This window comes from Fukomys damarensis, unplaced genomic scaffold, assembly GCF_012274545.1.
Source record: "Fukomys damarensis isolate Sample0158 unplaced genomic scaffold, DMR_v1.0_HiC HiC_scaffold_15, whole genome shotgun sequence".
NCBI classification, from domain to species: Eukaryota; Metazoa; Chordata; class Mammalia; order Rodentia; family Bathyergidae; genus Fukomys; species Fukomys damarensis.
The window spans coordinates 47723660-47749614 of NW_022900927.1; the positions used below are offsets into that span (position 1 = coordinate 47723660).

The 25955-nt window shown below is 32.5% G+C and overlaps 1 protein-coding gene across 1 annotated transcript in view; it reads left to right on the top strand.

Annotated features, from left to right (window-relative positions):
- Lrriq1 (leucine rich repeats and IQ motif containing 1) overlaps positions 1-25955 on the top strand; it is a 189352-nt gene that overhangs the window by 35923 nt on the left and 127474 nt on the right. The window contains exons 8-11 of the mRNA XM_019205450.2: positions 3153-3246; positions 18280-18459; positions 20769-21215; positions 24068-24266. Of these exons, the coding sequence (XP_019060995.1) occupies positions 3153-3246; positions 18280-18459; positions 20769-21215; positions 24068-24266 (920 nt within the window). The remainder of the gene's footprint in view (positions 1-3152; positions 3247-18279; positions 18460-20768; positions 21216-24067; positions 24267-25955) is intronic.

The window sequence follows — 25955 nt, forward strand, 5'->3', positions numbered from 1 at the left end:
AAATGCGTCTAATTTCTCATTCTTTATGGCTGAGTAGTACTCCGTTTTATTAAAAATCATATTTTCTTTTTCCAGTCTCCAGTTGATGGGCAATTGGGCTATATAATAGATAATGTCAAATAGGAAGAAAAGGTCCAAAGGGGAAGGGGATTTAGAAGGGGTAGGAGAAAGGAAATGGGGAATGGAATTAATATAAGAAAATGAAGAAGTGGAAACAAAGTCTTTATAAATAGCTAGAATTGGAGGGGTTGAAGGAAGGCCAGGGGAAAGGTAAAAATAAGAATCAAGATATTTTATGTACAGGTACAAATATCCAACGATGAATGTCATTATATTGTAAACATAAAATGTACCAATAAAATTAATTAAAAACATTTAACTTTTTAAAAGGAATAGACTTTTGAGTTTCTTTTCCAAATATGATAAGGAATTGTTTTGAATACATGCGGTATTTACTAACATTAAACCTATACAATAAAATACACTGAAATAATTTGTTTAAAATTTTCTTTTAGCTCTTCAAATATTACCTTTTATCTTTGTGATAGGCCTAAGTAATCATCAAGTATTTTAACTTTAAGATACATATCTTTTACCTATGAAATAGACCACAAAAGATGAGTAACAAAAAATTTTATAGTATAGATGGCCATTATGTTATAAGAAAATAATGAATTTGATTAACTAATCCCCTTCAAAAAGTTTTCCTAATCACTTTGTATAGACAACCACAGTCTGAATTTATGAAAATAATTTTTCATATTAATGAGATCAAACACTTTTTAGGTTTTTTGTTTGTTTGTTTGCCTTCTACTTTCTGAGCTCAGTATTCATGTGGTATTCCACCATACTGTTTATTCAGGACTTTGTTGTTTTTATGCTAATTTATAATACATTGTATGACTATATCAGAATTTGTTGATCCATTTTTCTATTCCTGTGATATTTGAAGGTTTAAAGCTTAGAGGTACTATGATATAAAGTTCCTACAGGAACTCTTATACAATTTTTTATGCACACTTATATTTTTAGTATTCTTGGTTAAATGTTTAATGTTATTTTTGGATAATAGAATAAGTATAGGATTAACTTTAAAAAAAACTTGGCCAACACTGTTTCTAAAGTAGCTGTATTACTTTGTATACCTAACAGTAATGCATTAGAGTTCCATTTATTCCATTCTAGAGTTCATAGTATCATTGAATTATCTCTTTGTGTATTTCTTTAATGAATATATTGAGTCTTCGTTTTACAGATATTTATTAGTGATTTTATATCTTTTGATGTACATATTGCATTGCTTTACAATTTTAAAACTTTGATTATTTGTCATTTTCTTTTTGATTTTCAGAAGTTCTCTTTTCTATTCTGGATGAATTATTTATCAGATAATATACTCTGTAATATTTTCTCCTAGTTTGTTTTACGTGTTGATTTTATGAATAGTATTTTTAAATTAGAGTTTTAAAAATTATAATGAAATTTAATTTCTGTATTTCACAATTTGTAATAGTTTTCTACTTCTAGAAGAAATTTTTGTGTACTTTCCTTGTAGAAATTTTGTACTTTTAGCATTTATCATTAGGTTTCTAACCCATGTTAAATTAATATTTATTTATGGTGAAAACTGGCAGTTGAGTTCATCTCTTTATATGAATACACAGTTGTTCCAGCAACATTTATTGAATAAATGTTTTCAATCATTGAATTACTTTGCTATCTTTATCACAAATTGGCTCTCTATCTGGGTTACTTTGGGATCTGTTTCTACTAATAGCTTTTCTACTAACAATAGCTTGCTTTTTCCTGTTTTCCCATACTTCTAGTACATTTTAACTGTACATGGAACATTGGAGATATTAGTTTAGTGAGTCTAGATATTGTTTTCTTTTAAATGATGTTAAATTTTATTCTAACAGGCAATTAAATTAGTGATGAATAACTTTGTCTCTGTCAGGCCCAGGTCATCCTTTCTTTGCATAGGCCATTCTAGTGTTCAACTCTTAGTTCATGCTTTTCTCCACTGCCTGGCCTTAATATCAGATGCCCAGTCTTTCTAGATTTCTGAGTCATTAGATCTCACATTGACTGTTCTGCAACTCTAATGTTTTTTACTACTGCAGAAACTTTATTGTCAAAGTTTATTTCTTAGTCCTACAGCATGTAATTTTTGCTAGGTTATGCAGTCTTGTCTAGCCTATGTGGCACCAACCACTTTACAAATATGTGGGGTGAATCCTCATACATAATCCCCCTCATGGACACACTTATTTTCTTCTCAGGACATTTTTCCCACAAATTTCAGCTTCAGTTCTAATGTCTGACTTGAATACAAGTGCTGTGTATTTTTTCTGGAATTATGGTTGTTTTCTGCTAGAAAGCAATTCAATCTACATACTCTGTTATGTACTACAGATTTACTTGTTATTTTTCACTTGAAAGTACAACAGGTCCATATAAGTCTATTTAGTTATATTTCAGTTTTTACCACCTATATTTCTTATCACAGACACGCGCTACTTGGCACCCACAATTTAAAGAAAAGACCTTTAATTTACCTCACAGTTTCTGGGGAGTCAGTCAGTGGTAGCCTATTTCCAAGGGAGAAACATCATGGCAGAAGCATAAGATTGAGCAAAGATTTTTAGTGCATGGTGGCTGTGGAACAGGAGAACAGTGCCAGAAAGGAAAGAGTGAGGGTCAATGCAGACCTTGAGGCCAAGGTTCTATGACCGTCGGGTACACACCGTGAGCTCCAGAAATCCCCTTGATGGATCCCAAAGACCCTCCACCCTAATCCTCATGCCACATATCCTATTATTTATATTTCACATCTTCAGATTTTATGTTTAGAATATGGTACAAAACTTGTAAACATTTTATACATATTATTTCATTTAATACTTGCTCTGTGAAATTTTACTGTGAATTTTAAGAAAGATTTGCCTAAGTTCACAGCTACTAAAGCATAAGAATGTTCTACAGCAGTCTAGGTTCTTAACCCAATTCATTCTCCTGTAAAAGTCTCATAATATTCTGCAGAAAATATAAAAATAATGTTTTTCTTTAATAGGGAACCATTAAATAAAATGATATTACTTTATAATTTTTCCTTTTATGTGACACCTGTCATAATGCTTTACCTTCTGTAGATCTTGAAAGTGCCATGAAATGGTTTGATGCATGCTATTCTCTCCGTGAATTGTCTCTCACTGGTAACCCACTTCTTCAAGAAATAAACTGGAGGTAAAGAAACATTTTAGTATTCTATGGACATCCTTTATTATAGCTACACGAAACAAAATTCAATTAATATTGTCTTACCAAAAGAAAATATTTGTGGAAAGTTGAATAAAAAGTAATTGAAAGGTTATTTTCAAAAGGTTATTATAGATTTGTTTAAAAATACTAATTGTTTTAAAACTACCTTTAGCCTAAAATAACTTTATTATGCATGTTTGAACTAAAATAAATTTTAAAATATAATTATGATTCAATCCATTGACTTTATGGCAAGTTTTGTATGATACTAACAGTTTTTGCATATATAGGAAAGACATTTGTTGAGAATTACTCCTTGCAAGTTATTAAAAATCACATAGCTTGCTAAATTATTTCCTTTCTGGCAATAATTTGCTTTTGTTTTGTTTTGGTAATGGGGATCAAACTCAGGGCTTTGTACTTGCCAGGCAGGTGCTGTGCTGCTGAGCTACATCCCTGGCCTGTTTTGCATTTTTAATGTTTTGATTGTAATATACTAATCTTACATATTTGTACATATAATGTGTTTTGACTCATGTGTACACTGAGTAATGAACAAGTGTAGTAATTAGCATATCCTTTGCCTTAAACTTTTCTGAAAAGTTAAAGTTGATGTTTGTTAAAAGATGCATATTAAAAGCATACGCCAATTCATGCCTTTCTTTGGAATGTTGCAGTACCTAGCTGTAAACCAAAAAACATGCTGTGTAATTAAAAAATTGTTTTTGTTCTTTGATTACAACACAAAAATATGATAAATATTCAAAATGATGGATATATAGTCATAACTCTGATTTGATTAATAACATTTCTGCAATATTTACAATCAGCTAGTTTGTATCTTGGATACAATATATTTTATTATTTTTATTTTGAAAATGAATATTTTTAAGCCATTACAATTGGGACGTCAAATATTTTTATCACTTTAAAAAACTACTCAGTGTCACTTTGCGGTCAGCTCCCTTCACTGCTGCTATGGAATGTCTCTATCGATCTCCTCTTTTTTGGTGAGAAATGTAATGACATTCTCTCTTTGCTCCTCTGTCTCTGCATAGATTTGTAGTTTTTGGACTTGATGAGTATGTGGAGTTTGGTAGTTTTATTTAGGGTTTCTCAGCTTAAAATTTAACATACTTCTGGATTTACAGATTTATAGTTTACATAAAGTTTTGAATAATTTTTGCCACTGATTTATACTTCATTGTTTTACTAAGATGCATATTTCAACAACGCTAGATAACTTGATGTGCTCTCTCCCCATTATTTTCTTAGTTTTCTTTCTGTTATTCACTCTGAATTATTTTTATTTATTTATTATCATTATTATTATTATTATTATGGTATTGGGGATTAAACTCAGGTCCTTGTGCTTGCGAGGCAGGCAGTGGAACCATTGAGCAAAATCCTCAGCCCAACTCTGAGTAATTTCTATTACAATTCGTTTAAGTTCTCTGATATTCTCTTACAATGTACTCTGCTGTGAATCCCACCAAAATATTTTTAATTTAAATGACAGGTATTTTAATCTCTAGAAACTTCATTCTTTTAACATTTGTTACATAGCACATCGTGTTTTTGTTTGTTTAAACCTTCTTAAACGTATCAAAAATATTTTTTAACCACCATTTTAACATCTCTGCTCTTATTTCCATCCTCTGTCATTTTGCAGTCAATTTGGGATCATAATTCTCTGCTTTTTTGCATGACTACTCAATTTTCATTTTATTTTGGACATCACAAATTTTATGTTGTTGATGTTTAACTATATTGTATTCTTTTAGCACCTATTTTGTCTTTGGTGTGCAAAAGCTGAATTACTTGAAACCCGTGAGATACTGTCAAAGCTTGGTTGTGAGTTGTGTTAGGATAATCTCAAAGAGAGCTTTAGAGTAGTGCTACTGTAACTGCTCTACTATGGCAACAATGTTCAGACTCGTCTCTGAGATGTCCCATATATGTACTATTTCATCTTTGACGAGAGAGAGATGATTAATTCCCTGTATGGTTTCCTTAATGATTCTTTTTTTTTTTTTTTTTGGCACCAGGGATTGAACTCGGGTCCTTGTGCTTGCAAGGCAGGCCACTGAACCGCTGAGCTAAGTCCCCGGCCATTAATCATTCTTTTACGTTGTACTAGGTTTTTTTTATCCCCCCTCCTTGTCTAAGATGTTTTCTTGTCACACATCCTCAGATTGGTACTCATTTGCTTAGGTTTAAGTGAATTACATCCCAGAATACTGAATTTGTATATGTCCACGAAATTTTCTAGCATTGGTGATAATTCTAGCTTTTTATTCCCCCCCCCTTTTTTTTGTCCAAAAGCATAAAAAGAGAAGTTTGGGCATAAAAAGACATTTTCTGGTATGATTTATTTTTCATTTGAAATTTGTAGCATGTCAGGTCAAGGGTACCTCAAGGCAAAATAGAATAACCAAAACAGGACAAGCCAAGGGCTGTAATTCAGCAAGATCAGTTTGTATTGCAACAGTGATGTATTAAGTGTAGAGAAAGACAAACTTTTACTAAAATTCAGTAGAAAATCATTTTCAGAATCCTGTGTTTGTATTAATTTTGAAACTCTTGTCAGTTCAGGCAGTGAATGTACGGCATTTATTTAAAAAATTACAGATAGAGAAGAATGAATAATTGAAAAAAGAAACTACCATTGTGACACACTTGACAGAAACAGTGGACTTTCTGCCTTGATCTGATTTCCTTGCTATTGGTGGCCATATCCAGAGTCATTCTGATTCTGATGACTTCAGAGAGTATAAAATACCTCACATAAGAATTGAAAGTCTGGTTTGATATTCCGAAAATGACATAATCCACCTGCAAAAGACATTAAGAGATTCTACAGAATAGACTCCTGCCTTCTACTGTCTGAGGCCACTGCAAACCGCTCTTGCCAAGTGGATTGGCTTAGTGGATTTGCTAATGGTTAAGCATTTGTTAAGAAGTTGGGAGAATATACCAACTCAAACATCTATATAATTTCCTACTCTTTCATAATTTGTATATTATGGGTGAGCTATTATCCTTGCCCAAAATACCTTTCTTTTTTAAAGCTCAATTTCCATGTAAGTTTCTAATATAATACTCTGTCTTTTTTTTAAAAAAAAGAGCCTTATATCTTTCTACATATTATAAAACAGAATACATCAGCTGCCAGTTTGCAAATGACATTTCCAAGTGCACCCTAGGCTGTTTAGCATAGAGCAAAGAAAATAGTCTACTACAATCATTTAAAAAAAAATTCCCAGAGCAGCGTCATCATAATCACCTAGAAAACTGTTAGAAATGCAAAACTTTGAACTCTGTCCACACTTACTGAATCAGAACATTTGGTATGATTCTCAGTAATCTGTAGTAACTATTTCTTTCAGTGTTTCTGATGCACTCAAAAGTTTAGAAATTCTTATATTTTAAAACAAGGACTTCCTGTCCACTGCACTATTTTGCCTCATTCTGATCAAGTAACAACTGAATTCTCAGTGATTAAATTAGGATAATAGTCTCATTGGATACTTATGACAACTGAATGTTGCAATGTACATACTTTGTTTAGAACAATTGCTGGAAAAAGTAGGTAGACAAAAATGAATTTTTCCCACTACCATGCTAAGTGGACTATATATGGATTCTTAGTCTCCAAATATATAGCAGATTTCTATACTGTGTGCATCTTAATATCTTAAACACTATGAAAGGAAATTTAAGTGAAATACATAATTTCCAGACAGATTTTATAAATTTCTTAGGAATATGAAATATATATACTATAATGACAAACATGATAAATAATAATGATTAAAATGCAAATATTGAATTTGTGTCCAACATCGTTCTCATTTAATCTTCAAGTAGTGTCCACTGGATACTATATATTTAGGCGGATATCTCCATTTTGTAGTTGATAGTACCAAGTCATAAAAACATTAAATAACTTGACCCTGGTCACACAGCTAACAAATTGAAGAGGCTGGAATCAAACCCATACTTTTTGGCTCCAGATTCAGCCCTTTAACTTCCATATTTTAGTATCTAATAGAATATACGTGTCAGGGGGTCATAAGGAACAGGCATGCTTTAGCAGTTTTGAGTGAGACCTCAAAAGTTTGCTGAGATTTCAAATCAAACTAAAAGAGAAAAAGCCCTTTTGTTGGAGGGACTATCCAAGAAAAGGAAGGCATGGCCTGAAAAGTGTTGTTAGTCTCTATTAGAAGTCCAGTCTGTGCAAGTTTAAACTGGGTATACTGGGGAGTACTATTATGGGTGAGTGAGTTCGAACAATAAAGATGCGCCACTCTCCATGCCAAATTCAAGCCCTTTTATTATATAGCCGGCGGCTAAGGTAGCCAGCGCTTAGAAATTTCCTCGGCAATGAGAAGCAGTTTGATTTCTCCTTTTAAATCATACTTTCGGTTGGGGAGGGCTCAGGGGAGAGCAAGAGGAATCTTACAAAAGTTGAACCATGCCAGTTTAGTGGGGGACACAAGGAAGTTTCACATGCACTAGATGAGCTACAAAACATCCAGCAACTGTAGCGAGTTTACTGTCAAGCAGGATGTGGGGGTTTTGGGTGATTTGTTCAAGTGCAAGCTCTTTGTTTTAACGCAGGTACAGACTGGCATTGAGGCACAAGATGGAGTCAGGCTGGCTGTTGCAGTACCACTGGAAAGAGCTAAAGAATCAAATGCTTACATTTAACAGTACATTTGAGAGCAGGCCAATACTCTGTGTGTATTACTTCCCTTCGAGAAACTCATAGTTGACTTTCATAGCATAGAACATAGCTGTTATTACTCCTTTATTATAAAGGGCTTTTTATGCTAGGATAAAGAAGTTATCCTCTATCCTGTGTTATCCTGGAGTCTGTTGTAGCGTGGGTATCCATTTAAGCCCTGAGACCAAACTGCTTAGGATATATCTACTTTTACCTCTAGGTTATTTGATATTGTACAGATTTAATTCTGCTGTGATGATTACGATGTTACTATCTACCACATAGTGTGCTATAAACTATGCCCAGAAATGTAGTTAGTCCAAACAATAGAAGTTTATGTAATTCTTTGTAGTTCAGAACAACAGATGTTTCTGTCTTATTTGTGTTACATCTGATGTGGATGTGATGTATGAGCTTGACTCAGAAATTTAGGCTTCATATCTGTGGTCATATGACTTCAGTGTCACCTCTATTTTTTTCAAGAGGTAGAGACCACAGGAAACACTCAAAGTACCTTTAAACGCTGTAACCATTGTACCTTCCAAGAGGAAATGATCCCTTAACTCACCTTCCACTGACTGTAAACCATCATTATAACTCCAAGACACACCAGGAAAATGCAAGAAGAATGCCAGGGAGTATTTTGATCTTTGTGTAGATGGAATATGTTACTCATGAAAGCTTTTTATAGCAGCACTTCTTATATGGCGTATATAAAACGTGTTACTATTACTTAAAATAAGCTACAGTGAAATCGTCTATGGTTGTGTGAAAAATAAAGTTTACTTTTCAGCAGCAAAGTGATAAACAATTAGAGAACAAGTGATGAAATTAAAAGTTACAATGAGGTTCAGGAATTACAAAGGATTAAGTTAATAGAAGTAACCCCAGATTATTGTACACATTCTTCTAGCTTAGATCCAGAAGGACACATACACACACATACAACTGTCCAACTCTTTCATTTTGTTGAGATGAAGAAATTGGGACATGAAGATTATTGAGCATATCTTAGGTACTGTTTATCTGTATGTATAGGTATTTTATGACATATATCTAAAAATAATTTCTAAAAATTCCTAAATTATAGAGTTTGCTAGAGCTGCAAACATTAAATGTTCTTTATTTTATTAATCCATGGGTTGGACACTTTAATATGATGTAGTCAGTCTTCTTGACATTAATAGCAGGCCTGCCTCTTCATAATTTTGGATCCGTTTTCTCTTACAATAAAATTTTTAGGTTTTTATCCTTGATATTTTTTTTTCTCTTTACATATGCCATTTGATCAACAGTAATCTTTTTTATTAATGCTAAGTTTAAAGGTATAAATATGCTGCTTCTATACTGATTGTTTTCATAGCATAAGAAAAATTATTTTAGGTTTGGAATATTTATTATGTTCTCCATTCATACTAAATATTTAATATTTTTCTTCATGTGGTTTGCTTTTGCTTTTGAAGACCTTTTTCTGAGTATGAGAGCAACAAGAATTCCAAATTTGTAACAGTCTCATTGGCTAATGGGGACTCTGTGGTTATAAAAATGAGAGAAAGTATTTTTAGTTCTGAATATATTTCTGGCATTATCCCAGGCACTTATTATTTCCATCATACATGAATGGGCATTCCCTCAGGGGAAGGGTTATTTTAGGGAAGTTTACAGTGTTTTGCTCATCAAGGTGTGATTTGCGTATGCAACTAAAAATATCTCAGTTGGACTTCCATATTGAAAACATGATCTTCGCTATTTATTTTCTCGGCCAGATAAAATCTTTGCAAATACCAAGCAGGTTTCATGGTACCCTTAAGACACAAAATCCTTGGTCTCCTAATTGTCTATATTGCTTTTCTTGACTCATTAAATTTACTGTAAGTCCACAGCTTCCTGATGTTTTAACTTAGTAAATTAGCATCTACTTATTCCCAGATAGAGCCCTACTTTCATTTTCTGAGTAAAGGATAGTAGACACTATATTAGTTCATTTTATGTTGCTAATAACATGCTACTACAGTTGCTGTAAAGAAACAGGCAGTTATCATATAATAATATAATATAATATTATATTATGTTATATTATATAAAAATGGCTTATAATTCTGGCCCAAGATCCAAAACCTGTGTCCAGTGATGACCGTCCAACCTCTGAAAACCAGAGATCAAGCATTCACTATTTTAAATACCTCACAATGACAATTAAACTCCAACATAAGCTTCAGAGGGGATAGGTCATATTCAAATCATAACAGCCACCTTCCTTACTTATATTGTACATTAATCTTCAAAACTTGCTTCTTATATGTAGTCAGTTCTCAAAACTGTTTGGGACAATTTGAAAATTCACTTTAGAACAATTGTTTTTAACTTTTGCTAAACAAAACAGAAATACAAATATAATAAGGGAAAAGAAAAACGTGTGATAATGAAAAGAAGGAAATAAAGTGTTTGTAGATGGGGAGGGGAGGAGGGGGTGAAGGGGGAAGGGACAAGGGGAAAAAATGAGAACCAAGACCTGTCATGTAAAGGTACAGGATCCCAACGATGAATGTAACTGTACTGTATACCTAAAATGTACCAATAAACTCAATTAAAGCTGAAAAAAAAAAGAAATACAATTTTTACGAGTACAGAAGAAATTGCAACAGGTGAAAGAGTTGCTCTTCAGAACTTGGAATCAGATTGAAAGGTGAAGAAAGAGTATGTCCTTTATAATGAAGAGAGTACATATATATTTTCAGGAGAATTAAACATTGGCCTGCAGTTCTAAATTGTATTAACTGTATTTAGTTTATTCATCTTTGTTGTGTGTTCTTCTCACATTTCACTAAGAGGTGTTCAATTGAGAAATGTATTTATATCCATTAAGTTTTAAAAATAAATGAATCTAGTACACTTGCTTGTCTAAATTTATATTCCTAATGGAAGTACATTTGTCTATCAATTTTCTGCTGGTTGTATAGCGCCAGTGCAATTTCTTATATGTAGTTAATATGCAACAATATTTTTTCAAAGGACACGTTATAGTAATTATTTTACAATATATAGTAGTTTAAAATACATATTTCAGCCCACTCAATTTTTCTGTTGAATTTATCAGATTTTTTTCATGGTATAAAACGTTAATCTCCATATGTTAATCATGGTTGTTATTGCCAATTCTCAGTAAATATCAATATCAAGAGTTCTAAAAGCTTAGTCTTCTTACTCTATATTTCTGTAGTGATGATCACATTCTCCAGGTTTCCTGAGAAACTTAAATGTAAGACAAATTTCAATAGTAGACATTGGCTATTGGTAAACTGTAAACTATCAGGCGATCAAAAGTTTCAACTATATAAAGAATTTCTGTGTATTTGAAAAGGCCCTCTAAGTATAATTCTAGGTTTCTTTCCAGATAGCTGAGGAGCTCCCTCTGAAACAGAAACCATCAAGATTTCAATCTAGCTGTAGTAACTCAAGTTGGAGGGCTTTTAAAAAAGTATCAATCTCCAAGTTTCAGGTCCTCATTTCTAAGGATTAGTTCTTACAGTTAAACTTCCTATACAAAAAGGAGGAGTGTAATTTCATCTAAAAAGCACGGCTTTATACATGATAATATTTATAATGAAAGTACCTATTGGATCATTTTTTCATAGACGTAGAATTCTGGATGATAGTCATTTTTTCAAGAATGAGAATGAATCTCAGTGTTACTTTAGTTTGCATTTCTTTAAGGGCCACCAATGTTGAATTTTTGTGTGTGTGTTTTCATTATCCATCTGTAGTTCTGCAGATTGCCTATTCATTTCGTTTGTCATTTTTTATTTGGATCTTTTATTTTGGGGTGGTCTAATTCTTTAATGCTTTATTCTAAATATTGTTTTAGTCTTTTGTCTAAGACATAGCTGACAAAAAATTATTCCTGTTTTGTAAGGTTTATTTTTTTTTGCTGTGTAGAAGAAGCTTTTCAATTTTATAGGAGTCAACATGTTGATTCTTGGTACTGTTTCTCATGCTATTGATGTTCTCTTCAAAAAGTAGAAACCTTAAAAAAATTAAAAATAGAAATTCCATGGGACCCAGCTCTTCCCCCTTTAGATGTCTTCCTGAAAGAGTTGAAGATATCATATTACAGTGGTATATTTATACCTATATGTAGACCAGTATAACTTAAATAACTAAATCTTGGAAGCGGGCATTTAGTCAATAGATGAAAAGATAAAGAATATATGGTACTTATACAAAATGGATAAATTTCAATCATTTGTAGGATAAACCTTCAGACCATAGCATTAAGCGAAATAAGTCAGACACACAAGCTTAAATATCTCATGGTTTCCTTTATATGAGAAACCCAAAATATAAGGCAAGGGCATAATAAAAGATAATAGAAAGTAAGTAGGGAGATTATATCTTTTTCAAATGAGAAGGGGATCAAGACTTGGAGGAAAGGAGAAGGGAAGGGAGGAAAAAGGTATTAAGGAAAAGAATTGAGATGTGTAATGTGGATGTACCAACTCCCCACAAGGAATGTAATCATTATATAATGCAAACATGTGTGTGTGCGTGTGTGTGTGTGTGTATAAAAGAAAGTAGGAACTGAAAAAAAAAACGATGGTTTTGCTCATTGTGCAGAACAAAGTCTTTAGGAGTCATGGTTTTTCTTTTAAATGTTGGGCAAACAGGACATGAATTCTCTTCCTGAGCTGGTGTCTCGTCATTCAAACAATTTACACATTACCAGTTGCAGTAACTAGAAACAAATCTTATGTCCCAGATATTCTTGAATTTGAAAATTATTCATATGAAATATAAAATTTATTTTACTGCATAATATGTGCTTATAAAATATATTGATATAAACTTATTGGAAATTTATAAATTAAATATTTACATTATACTACTCTTAAATATATAACTTTGCAGATTTAAAGAAGATATGTAGTGATAATAATGAAAAAAATTAATAGTATTTATTTAATTGATATATACAATTACTGGGCTATCATAATTCCTAAAACTAAACACACTTTTTTTCTGCACCAGAGTAATCCCATCTTTAACATCTGATGATGTTACCAATAAACTCAATAAAAAGAAAATAAAATTAAATAATAAAATCTTATGAGTCTAATTTCATAGGATCAATTACTCTAATACTTTTCATTATTTTTTCAGAACAGATTCATTTATTAAAGTGTTTAAGCTCGGGAAATGCATAAAATATGGATTTGTTATTGCAAAGACTACCTCAAACTTTAAGGCGTATATTTCCATGAACTTTATGTAACCCTGTGATACCAACAGAGGGATTAGTTATAGATTTTCCCATTTGGCTTCTTTCATGTCTAGCCAGTGATAACACGGATCACACTGATGTACTTAAAATTTTCTTTTTAAAGCTTTATCCACAGACTCAGTTTGGAATCTCCTTTGGGAATTTGTGTCATTCACTAATAATGAAAGACTTCTTAATTGGCTGAATATTCACCAGGAAGTTTTCACTAAATGAAATATTGATTCGGCCCTTGACTAGGAGGAGCCCAGCTGGAAAAACTAATCTTGGAACCTCTCAGTATTCTTATACTTCATTTTCAACATTAATCAACTTGTTACAGCATGTTCTGATGTATTCAACATTAACTCTTAAAAGTGTGCATTTTGAATTTAGAACTAATTCTTGTGCTGTTATCTTAAACAGATCTGCACTGTTGCTTAAAAAAATAAAAGAAAATTTTAAAGCAAAATGATAATTCCTGTCTGAATATTAAATATTAGAATCACATATTCAAAGCATTGTTACAGTCCTGAAGATCCACTCAAATTTTTACAGCCAAAGAATTTTAAAATATTCTGAGTATAATAAATCATTCTGGAACTTTTAAAAAGTACAGTAACATCAATATATTACTAATGTAGAAATTCAGGCCCAATTGACCACATTTGTTAAAATTATCCTCTATAGCTAAAATTTTGTGCTTACTGATATCTATATTAAAACATAAAGCATTTTATGACAAAATCATCATTTTTATGTCTTGTGGGTCTAGTCGTTCATATCAACAGTTGTCACCTACAACTAAGAACAAACAGCAACAAAGAACAAACCTAATAAACTGTATTAATTGTAGATACATTTTCTTTTTATATTGGATATAGAGTGTATAAATGCTTGTTGTATCAAGGGAAATATTCCTGTGGTAATATATGCTTAGTTTACCAATCTAATAGAACAAATTCTTATTTTGCCTCTAGGATTATTTTGTTAAAATGTCAAAATTATTTTGTCACAAATTATTTCTAATAAAAAGTTATTGTTTCTCTGAACAGGTATGCAATCACCAAATTCAGTGATCCAGGAATACTGTTCTAAGAAAATTTCACATCATTTGTGGGGTTTTTTTGTTTGTTTGTTTGTTTGCTTTTTGAGACAGTGTCTCACTATGTAGTTGAAACTGACCTGGAACTCACTATGTAGCCCAGGCTAGTCTCCAACTCAGAGCGATCCTCCTGCCTCAGCCTCCCAAGTGCTGGGATTACAGGCGTGCACCACCACGCCTGGCTCATGTAATTTGTGTAAATAGGTGGCAACATTAATAAATCATCACATCTCTGTAATAGAACTATTCCACAATAGCAATTTCTCTTATTTCATTTAACATATTCTTCTTACAGTGTTGATTTGTTGGCTGTGCTACAAGTTTTGGTACTTTTTGTTTTGGAAATTTCAAAGTTTGCCTATTATCAAAATATTTGAAATTTTTAAGGTTCAGGTTTAAACCTGAGCAATCATTGATTTTAGTACAGCAGGTGGCAGTTTTGTTTCTTCTGAATGCACTGATTTCTGTTGTTTAAGGTTGAATTTTTTAAGAAGATGGTATTTTAACAATACAGATGTCCCAGTTGATCATCAGAAGTCTCTGGTATACCCAGAGACTCTACATTTCTAAAAGCACTGCAGGTACTAGTGCTGCAGTAGTTCAAAGACAGGCATTTCAGAAACACTGCCTTGTAGCATCAAAGGCACAAAAAGGAATCTGACCTTGAGTTCCTGTCTCAAGGGACTTAGTACCCAAGGTAGACCACTGATAATGATACCCTGCAGCCATCAAGTGGGCAGCTTCATTATCATCTTTAGTGGGCCCTTCAAACAAAGTGAGACCTTGAAGAAGGTCTAAGAAGTGCCTCATAAGTGTTGCTGCTTCGGCACCACCACCATGACTCTAGCACCACTTTTTCTGGGGAACACTTTCGTAGTTCAGTGGCTCATTACTTTTATTTTTTAACCAAAAATGTTCATACTCTAGGAAAGGAAAAACAGAAAGACTACTGAACTCAAAAGTGAACATAAATTGTAACAAGAAAATTGGCTTTGTTTCTTTTCCTGTAAGATATAATTTTTCAAAGCCCGGAGCTTGTCACGGGCAGCTCTCATTGCTTTTGCCAGTCATGGTCACTCGGGTGACCAATACCTGGGACAGAAATATGCTCCGTACCTGAGTAATTATAACCAACTGCTGTTTCTTCTCAAGAGCTGTCTCAGGGAGCTTTAGATTTGCTCTTCTATAATTCAAGATCTGGAATCTAAAACAACAACATCACTCATAGAATCAGAGTATCTGTTTTAAGCTGATCGCATTCCTGGTTATTAACACATCTCAAAAGTATCATTATTTTATACTAAAGTTTTATAAGTATAACTAAATTATTTTGAAATTGCACTCATGTCTCAAAAACTTGACTAGAGAGAGACAAAACACATTTTAGCTTCATTAGCAATATAATAATTTAGTACAGTGGAAGAGGTGTAGTTGATCTCTCCATTTTATTTTGATTATTAATAATTTAATAACAAGTAATAAATTAATAACCAATTTCAGATGGTAACTATTCCTTGCTTTGATGGGAGCCTGGTCAAGGATTTCATGTCACCCTTAATATTTTTTTCCTGTGGTGATTACTTCTGTTTATCTCATTGCATCTGTGATGAATAACTGCTATCTTAGTATAACATTTTGCTGTTGAATCATACCTTAAAATGAATGCAGGTCAGGAACACAGTATGTTTACCCTTATGGGTAAATGTGGCTGTTTATGATTTGGCAAACATCGGTAGCTGTAAGTCTACTTTCTAGGTTCAAAATATATGCAGTGTACTCAAATTGCTAAATTTCTTCATGAGAAAAGTGACAAGGTTTATCTACTTCTTAACATTTAAAGCACCTTATAATTACCTGGAAAAACAAAACCTAATTGTTTTCCCTGTTTCCTTACTTACGTACTGGTAAGAGGAAAAAGAGGGGTTTTCCTGGGAAGGAGATGAAGAGCCTTGTGGAAGGTAGCACTCTTTACCCTCAATAAATATATAGAAGTCTGCTGTTCTTTTGCCTTTCCTTGAGAGAGATATATTTCTCTCTTTCTCTCTCAATTATCTATTTACGTCTAAGACTATTAAAATTATAACTATGCATAGTTATGCTTTGTGACTTGGTTGGTCCTCTCTGTGCATGTTGGTCATTGTCAGTCACATCCTTCACAAAGACAAAATATCAAAGTTTTTTTTACAACTTTATTTATATAAATCAATATGTTTGCCAGCCTGTACAGAACAGATAGATGGTCGGATGCTGATTCTGTATGGAGTTCTCCATTTAAGCCTTGCTATGTTAGTAATCTTACTTTATTATCCTTCATTTAGTGTTAGGAACTTTTGCTTTCTCTTTCTTTCATTGATACAGTTTATTTTGGGGCACTGTTATTGGTTAGCAGAAAATCAAGAGTCATATATGCCCCATCTCCACACGTACGTATCCTCCCCCACTATTAACGCTGCTCACCAGAGAGGTACACCTGTTACAGTCAGTGTATCACATGGGCTGCATGTGTTTTACAGCCCTTTATCAGATGTGTTCCTTTTAGCCTATGGCTTATTTTCTCAATTTCTTGACCTTAAATTTCACAGAGTTGAAAATTTTAATATTAAGCCATCATACCTAAGGTCACGTAGATTTTTTTCTATCCTAAAAGTTTATAGGTTTTTATTTTATTACTGTGACCCATTTTGATTTGGTATGAGTGTGAAGCTCGTAAGTTTTCCTAAATGTATATTTTTGGAGGGGATGTTCAGTTACTTCAGCAACATTCACTGAAAATATTATCTTCATGCCGTTGTATTATCTTTTCTCTTTTTTGCAAAAATAATCACATCATTATGTTTATCTGAGTCTATTTCTGGCCTGTCTCTTCTATTCTGTTTATCCATCTTTCTTTTTTGCCCCACACGGTTTTAATTCATGCAACTTCATGTTCAATCAAGAAACAGGGTACGACTAGTCCTCTGACTTTATTCTTTTTCTTCAGTATCATGCTAGCTACTGTGGATATTTGGGTGTGGGTCTATATAAACTTCAGAGTTAGTTTGTTAAGATCCACAGAATGTTGAGATTTTTGTTGAGATTGAGTTGAATCTACAGGTCAATTTGAGAAAAACAGACATCTTGACAACATTGAGTATTCTTAACCCATGAATGTGGAATATCTTTCCATTTGTGCCCTTCTTCTTTGGTATCTGTTATCAGAGTTTTGTAGTTTTCCTCAATGGAACAGTTATATATTTGCTCAAGAAGTCCACTTTGCTCCTGTGACCATCAGCAGCCTTTTAAAAAAGAAACGTACCCTGTCCTTGTCAGAGGTTTGGGCAAGTATTTGTTAATGATTGGGTTTGATGGGAAGCCCTTGCTGTCTGACCTCTTTGTTTTTACTTGTGGTTTTGTTTTGCAGTATTTGTCTTTTAAATTGACACAGACTTTTGGTAATATTTCAAAAATTATTACAATTCTCAGCAAAATTCAAAACAAAATATAATTTTAGGTGTTTTGGATAATGGAAAATAGAATAATTTCCTCCCTCTTGTTTTAGTCCTACTTTCACTGTATTTAATTGAGAGACATAATCAAAATGTTTATTTCTGAAGTAAATAACTTTTAGTAATGCTATTTTCCTTTTTCTAAAAAATTATAATTATTTTTATACTGCAGCTTTAGTATATTCAAAATTCCATTCTTAGCCTGCAAATTTGATTATCCTGCTTATATTTTAGGAGAAAATGATTAGATACACGTCTAGAATTCTAAAACTCACTTTTACATGACACAATGACCTTAATTGTTACATAAATTTAACTATTGTTTTCTCTGCAAAATCCGTCTTTCTGAGATATGTATTCTGTGCTTTATGAGATAGACATATGGTTGATTTTAAACACAAACTCTTATTAGCAATATTATTAATTTTTTTTCTATTTCCAATAGGCATTCTCTACTTAAAATGTTACCAGATCTAAGGGTCCTCAATGGCAATATGCTAAGCTCTTCCTCAGAAATCCACACAGAGGAACACTCTCCTCGAGAGTCAGGACAGTTTCTAGCATTTTGTCAGACCCAGATTCGCGAATTCCAGTTACTCTCTGAAAAGTGTATCACCAGAAGAGGGTAAGAGTGTTATCTTCCCCTTGTATTTAAAATAAATAACGTGGGCTGGGGTGCAGCTCAGTAGTAGAGTGTTTGCCTGACATAGTTGACAGTTTGATTATCACAGTAATTATGTGCTTGCTTATGAACAGTATGTTTTGAGAAATAGTCTGCCTTTAAAGAAATCTTCTAGGCCTCATGTTTTTCTTCTTACAAATACATTAACGTGTTTTGAAAAGAATCTGATATATATAAATTCTAAACTAATATATAAAATAAATGAAAGCATGAGGATAATTTCATGACACTGTCGTACCTTCATTCTATTAGTCATCAAGCACTCAGACATATATCAAAGTTATTGTGAGCAAAATCTGTCGTTGAAAAAATTAGAGATTAGCATAAATGAAAATTAGATAAATAAAAGTTTACATTGAAATAAGGCAAGTTTTACACATCATTCATATTATATGTTAACGTGTCACGTTACTGTGTATTATATTTGCATTTAAAATATTATGGGACCATAATGGAGGAAAGCAGTCACCGCTTTGCATGTATTCAGAGGAAGGCATCTGGGAGTCGTCATAGTCAAATATAACTTTAATTCTGAATAAATTATAATTAATTTTTATAACTTAATTTTAAAATATGCATACTCCAGAAAATGTAAAAAAAAAGAGAGAAAAGTTTTCACATTTTTTTAACTTGCGATATCTTTCTAACTTGATTGGAAAAATAATATATGCTTTTTAATGTCTAAACTTAATTGCTAAATTTTATGCTTACATTATTGATACTTATACTTTTATACATCCTTGGCTTATTGAATTATTTTTCCATTTAAATATTTTTGAATAAATCTATTCATACTAAAGATAAATCCCACAACTCTACTTCAAAAATAGTTTTGATTTTTATGTAAATGTTTCTTTTTAACAAATAATAAGATTATTTACATATATCTTTGTGAAAATAGAAACTAATATTACTTTACATATGTGTAGTAATGTACAAGTTTGTATGTGACTGATCCTTTAAGTCTCTCATGTTGAACTTCAGGGTTTTTTTATTAAATTTACAAAGACTTTGTTCCCATTTTTTCCTTTTCCATATTCCCCCTGCCCACCCATTCCCTTTCCCTCTCCCTTTTGGACCTTTTATTCCTCTTTCACATTATCTGTTATACAATTCAGCCATAAAGAATGATAAACTAGAAATTTAGTTTTTAACGTTATAAAATTCAGACCTTTGGACTATTGTTATTGCAGCTTAAGTTTCATTTTAGCTTTGGTATTGGAAAATAGTCTATTTTTATGTATGTGCTTAATGCATAATACTACTGCATTCAACATTTAATCAGTAACATTTGGTGTCCCCGTATTTGCATTGAACTTTTTCTGCTTCATTATCCAACAAAATGTATGAAATGAAAAATATCAACAATTTATCAGGGAGGACTATATTAATATATAGCGATTACTGTTGAGAACATAGTCACTAATTATCTTTATATTTACAGGAAATAATTACAATTTTCTGTTTGCTGGGGTTAAATATTTTTATACTTTATATATACTTCATTGTCACAGAACAAGAATAATTCAATTTGTGGCTGTGTATCTATATATAATATTTAGCCAGAAAATTATGAGATAAGTGAAAATTTAAAAATAAACGAGAAATAAAAGAAAATAAATAAAATTAAGAATGTCTCATTATATTGCAAAGTCATTTTAATTTGTTATTGGACTATCACATATGGTAAACATTAAAATTTGATCAATTATACAAATCTGCACATTAGAAAGGAAACAATTGCTTAAGAAAATCCCAAGCATTTGCGTCTCAATCTATTTGAATTCTTTTTGCAGTGAAATATTTTCCCAAAGAGAAATGTAAATTAAAAAATTCCCATAATATACATTCTTTATTTAAAAGTCCAGTACAGATATTTTGAGTGACAAGAATCAATGTAGAAAAACTTTTAATTTTGCTTCATAAATAACATTTCCAATTTTATGCCACCATGATCTCTTAAAGCTATGGAAGGAAAATAATGAATTTTTCTCATTTATTAGTCCCCCAAATCCTTGAGCAAAAATGGTTCTAAAACTGGCATTTTATCTGGACTAACATCTAAATTAACTGAATACTTTCAAACTTTGTTCAATATGAGAACTTTTTTATAAATAAGTAAAAATAAATTGTAATGAATATTGTAGTAAAGTCTAATGTTCATGTTAGGAATAAAACAATATTTGTTTTTGAAAATGGTCTATGCTGATATAATTCTTATTGTGAAATGTTCTGATCATTTATTTGTTCAGGGATGTCTTCACCCTGGATACAGTGGAAAACTTCTATCATTATTTTAAGAAAATGATGACACTTAGTAATCAATACAGACATGCACATGAACGTGGGGATGTGTGTATCACCAAGAGAGATGAATCAGACACTCAGAGAAACTGTTTGCCCCCACCATATAGTAACAGCACAGTAAAAACTGGGGCCTTTTGTTCTTGTGCAAAGGAGCACAGTGCTGACTCATCAAATACTTCAGACCAGTGGATGGACCCTGGTTTCAGTCGTTCCCCACTGAGCTACTCCTCTGTACATAAAGGCTTGGAAGAAATAAATCAGGAAGAATTAGTACGCCAGAAGAGAGAAGACAGTAAGACAAGCAGTATTACCACCCAAAGTATCCAAATGATGGAAACAACAACAAATTCTCTGCTGAGGAACTGCCAAAATATCAAACACAGTGAAAAAATGTAAGCTATATCAATCACTTTTCCCTTACATATGTTATATCTACTATTTTTGATAAACTATTTAGACGATGGAATCAAATAATGACTTGGTAAAGATTTAAATCACTGAAATTTCTTATACTACAGAAATGTTTTATGCTAACTCCCTTGACTATGTTTTCATGATGTGCACAAATTACTAATCGCACTTCAGATTAATGTGGTTGTATGTTGACTGATTCAGATGTAATTTCTAATATTATTTAATTTAAAATGAGTAATGAGAAATTATTTTTCTGCTCTCATTTGTAAATAACTAAAATATTTTTGAGGAAATGGAATATTACATTGAAAAACAGAAAGTAAGACATTCCAAATAATCAGGTAACTTCATTTTTTAAAAAATGTACTTTTGCATGTGCTCAGTATTTTCTTATTGATCTAGTAAGCACTTAATGAGCACCACTATTTGAATGCAGTGCTATAATTTTCTTTGGTGTAACAGCTACATAAGGAAGGGCAATATTCCCTGTGATTAGACACATAATCCACCTCACAACTGTTAAACACTTGTAGAAAAGTGAGTCTCTGTCTTTAATTGTTTATCGAACGAGCAAAGATTGGCTTTTACTTTGGCCCGTCAACTTATTGTTTGTGTGTCTGTGGCCTCAATAGCAAGCCAACAAGAGAAAAATTGTCCTATTCAGTTTGTCTGATACTAAATACCAGAAATCCTGATATCCTTGGTCTTGATTTTTTTCAGGCATTGTCAGCATTAAGTGATTTCTTTTCTGAGAGTTAAACAGTTTACTATACATATGTAAAAGACCTAAAAATACAGAAAAAAGGAAATGTGTACTCACTGCTAAACCTTGTTATTTGGAGATTTAGGAAGATTCATTGTCCGTTATATTGAAGTTTCCTAAGCAAGATTTATAGGTATGCTTGTGCTAGGGACTTACAGATTTTTTACATTTTTATTTCTGCTAGAAAAAAATAGAGATGATGATAGAGCTCTTTTTTTCCACCATAGAAAGTATGCTGCATTTAGAAAACCTCCAGTCAGATTCTTTCCTTGTTTTCAAACACCAGTTCCTGTTTATATCACCGAAGACAATATTCCTCATCTAACTCTTGGTTTTCTTGTATAGATTTTGATGTGAGGCTGAGGTGTTCATAAAGTTGATGCATTTAAAAGAAATTCACCTTATAGTTAGTGAAACATAATGTACTGTAGAGAAATACAAGATGTTAGGTTCAATGTGTTTTCTTATAATCCTTACACTTTTTATTAAACTTTTTACATTTAAACCTTGCAAATTTTTTTTTCTGGCTCTTATTTTCCCCTTTGTCACCCAAAATACCTAATAGGGTTTTTATATACTAAATAGTACCTCATCTCTTTTTGTTGGAAAGATGAGGAATGAATGGATAATTGCATGACCAAATGTGAATTTACAAAGTTCTGTTCATCCCAGTAGGAGGAAATGATTTGTTGGAACATGAATATTTCTTCCAAGTACCACAAGTGCAAGTAGTTTATCTTAGAGCAGAAGTTTTAGCCATCAACTTCAAATTTGGATTCCTATTAAATAGATTAAAAGTTTTGACTGGCTGTAGGTAAAAATGGTGTTAATGGGGTTGATTCTATAATTAATGACAATTATAAAGTTAAATAACTGTACAAAATACCAATGTCCTTTCTTTTTAATTTCCTATAAACACATTGCTGTCAGAAAAAGTTTTATGGTCATGTCTGATAGAGTTTATTGCCTAATTCCACTTCATTTTAAACAAAATATAAGGATGTGTAAGAATGGACAAAAATCTATTAGGTTTGGTAATGATATAATTATTGAAAAGTATTTCAAGGGAACATTGGAGAACAGAACCTCTTCTCTGTGTAACTTTCTGTGTAACTCAGGATTTGAAGGCTACCATGAAAACATATTTAGCACTTAACTTTTACCAGTACACTGATAATATTCTTGACCTGTCATGTAAAGGTACAAGATTCCAATGGTGAATATAACTATACTGTATACCTAAAATGTACCAATAAACTCAATGAGAAAAAAATTTAAAAAATAAAAACTTTTTAAATCCCAAGGTTAATGAACTTGAGCTAAAATGTCAGGGCAACATATAAAAAAATATGTTTGGGAAAGGAAAGACATTCCAATTAAGAAAAATTGAATGATTTATTAAAGAAGAATTAAATGATTAAGCATACCGTGAACTCACAATCAGTATTCATTTGTATTCACATTTGCTGTTGCTGAGCAGCTTACTGAGATAAGGAAAACACTTAATACTCATTGATTCATTGCCTGAAATGGGCAAATGGGGGTGAGTGCGAGATGTTAGATTTTACTACTGGGCTTACAGGAGTGAGCTTTAAGTAGGTGGCGGTGAGCAGGTGCGGAAGAGCACCTATTAAGAACCTGAGAGGATTTAGCCTTTTACAGTGAGGAAGGCCTTCCTCTTTTCCTTGCCAAAGCTCTTGCCCCATACTGTAGAGAATCTCAGTCATCCTTACCAAGTTGAAATTGGATCCTACATTTGTCTCCTGTTTTCTGCATCATCACCATCTCTTACTGGTGTTCTCGGTATCACAGAAAATTTTTACCCTATCTCCACTTTAAATAAACAAAGCTCCCTTTCACTCAGATCCTTCTCTGAACTACTGCCCTATTCTCATGTTCAGATTTGAAGGTGGTTGCAGTTTTTAATTCTATGACGACAGTTAAAAGAAGCGGTGCTGTTTTTAAGTAACACTTTGTGTGATTCATGTTTATAGCTCGCAAGAATCTCTTACCTACAAGTGTGTATTCACACATACTAAAAATATTTTCTTTCTTCCTTTTTTGTAGAAAGGCAGCTATGGTGATCCAGGCATACTGGCGTGGTTACAGTGTACGCAGACAGATTTATTTCTCTAGGAGGATACATACTGTTACCACAGAACCCCTGCCGAATTCCTTCAATAATCAGACTATTCTAATGAAAGAAAAAAGGAAAATGATGATGAATATCCATGAAAAGAAGGAGAAGGCTGCTGTTCTTATTCAGGTTAATTTTAATCTTTTGGTAGCATGGTTAATCATGAAAGATGTATTATCTTTCTCTGGGTTATTCTGTGTAGAAGTCCATCTCCAAATCTTGGTGATTTACACTTACATGGATTTATTTTATACTCACATGGCATGTAAGCTGCATGTTAGATGTAAATTGACTTTGGTTCTTCTTAATATATAGATAGAAGGAACAGTCTTTATGTCTGAAACAGTATTTTTATGACTGTGGGTCAAGCTGAACCACACAATAATATTTAAACTCCTCAACTATGTCATTTATCAATTTGGCTAAACTTTGACTAACCAAAGCAGTCTCATTTGGCCTACATAATACCTACTTCTAGAAGTATGTTTTCAAAAATTTGCCAAAATGTTAAAGTTCTTTTTTTTTCTCATTGAGTTTATTGGTACATTTTAGGTATACGGTACAGTTACATTCATCATTGGGATCTTGTACCTTTACATGACAGGTCTTGGTTCTCGTTTTTTCCCCATATCCCTGACCTCTCTTCATCCCCTCCTCCCTTCCCTATTTACAAATACTTTATTTCCTTTTTTTCATTTTCTCATATTTTTTCCTTTTCCCTTATTTTCTTTCCTCTACCCTTCCCACTTCCCCTAACCTTTAGCCCTTTTCTTCCTATTTCACATTGTCAATTATACCATTAGGATCTTATAATACCTATTTCATTTAAAAATGTAGACATTAAGATGTGAAAATACTTGACTTAATCTCACCAGATTTTGCAGTGAGTATTAACTTGATTACATTCACTTAGGGTTTTGTTTGTTTGTTTTTTAGATTTGTCAGACACTATTCTAGGTTTAAGAAATAAAACTATAAACAAAACTACAAAAATGCCTGACCATTTGGAATTTTTATCCTGATGAAAGAGCCATTCAAACTAAATACATACATAAAGTTGAGTCTGTGGAAATTCACCTCAGCTGAACAATAGTGACCAAAAAGAAAATCGGCTTTTCTTTCCATTCACTCAACAACTATTTTTCCCTGTGAAAATCATGCTAGTTCATATCCTGTTGGACTGTGCAGTTAGTCCATTTGTTAATGATAAAAATCAAGGAGAAATATAAAGCAGGATGAGGATGTCAAAATGAAGTTTTTAATTTTAAACAGAATTGATATGAAAGACCAGAAAAGTTGACATTGACGTGAGATTCTAAGCCGCTGGATATCTGGAGAAAAATACTGCAGAAAAAGGCATATAAGCTTCAGAGCCCCAGTGTAGGAGCACACGACTGTATTCAAGCCAGAGCAAAAAGCAGCAGAAGCCAGTGGGACTGGAGAGTGACAAGGGGGAGACACATAGGATTTAGAAGTCATAGGTGATGGTGAAGAATTTGATTTTTCCTCCTAATAATAAGGGAAGACATGGAGGATGTTGAAAAGCAGGCTGACATGCTCAGTTCATTTTATATTGCAAATATATTGCAGGAGCAGTGGCAGAAAAACCGGTTAGGGGGTCAGTGCAGTATTGAGAGAAAAATCATGGCCCATTCCAGGATGTGAGGAGTTCAGGTGATCCAAGTGTCACATTCCAGGCTATTATTGAGTTAACATGAAGTGATGAATAGATTTACTATAGAAACAGAGACTGATAATGTTAGTTATCCAGATGTGTTGTATGCAAGATAGGCAAGGGTCAGGAATGCTTCCCAGTTA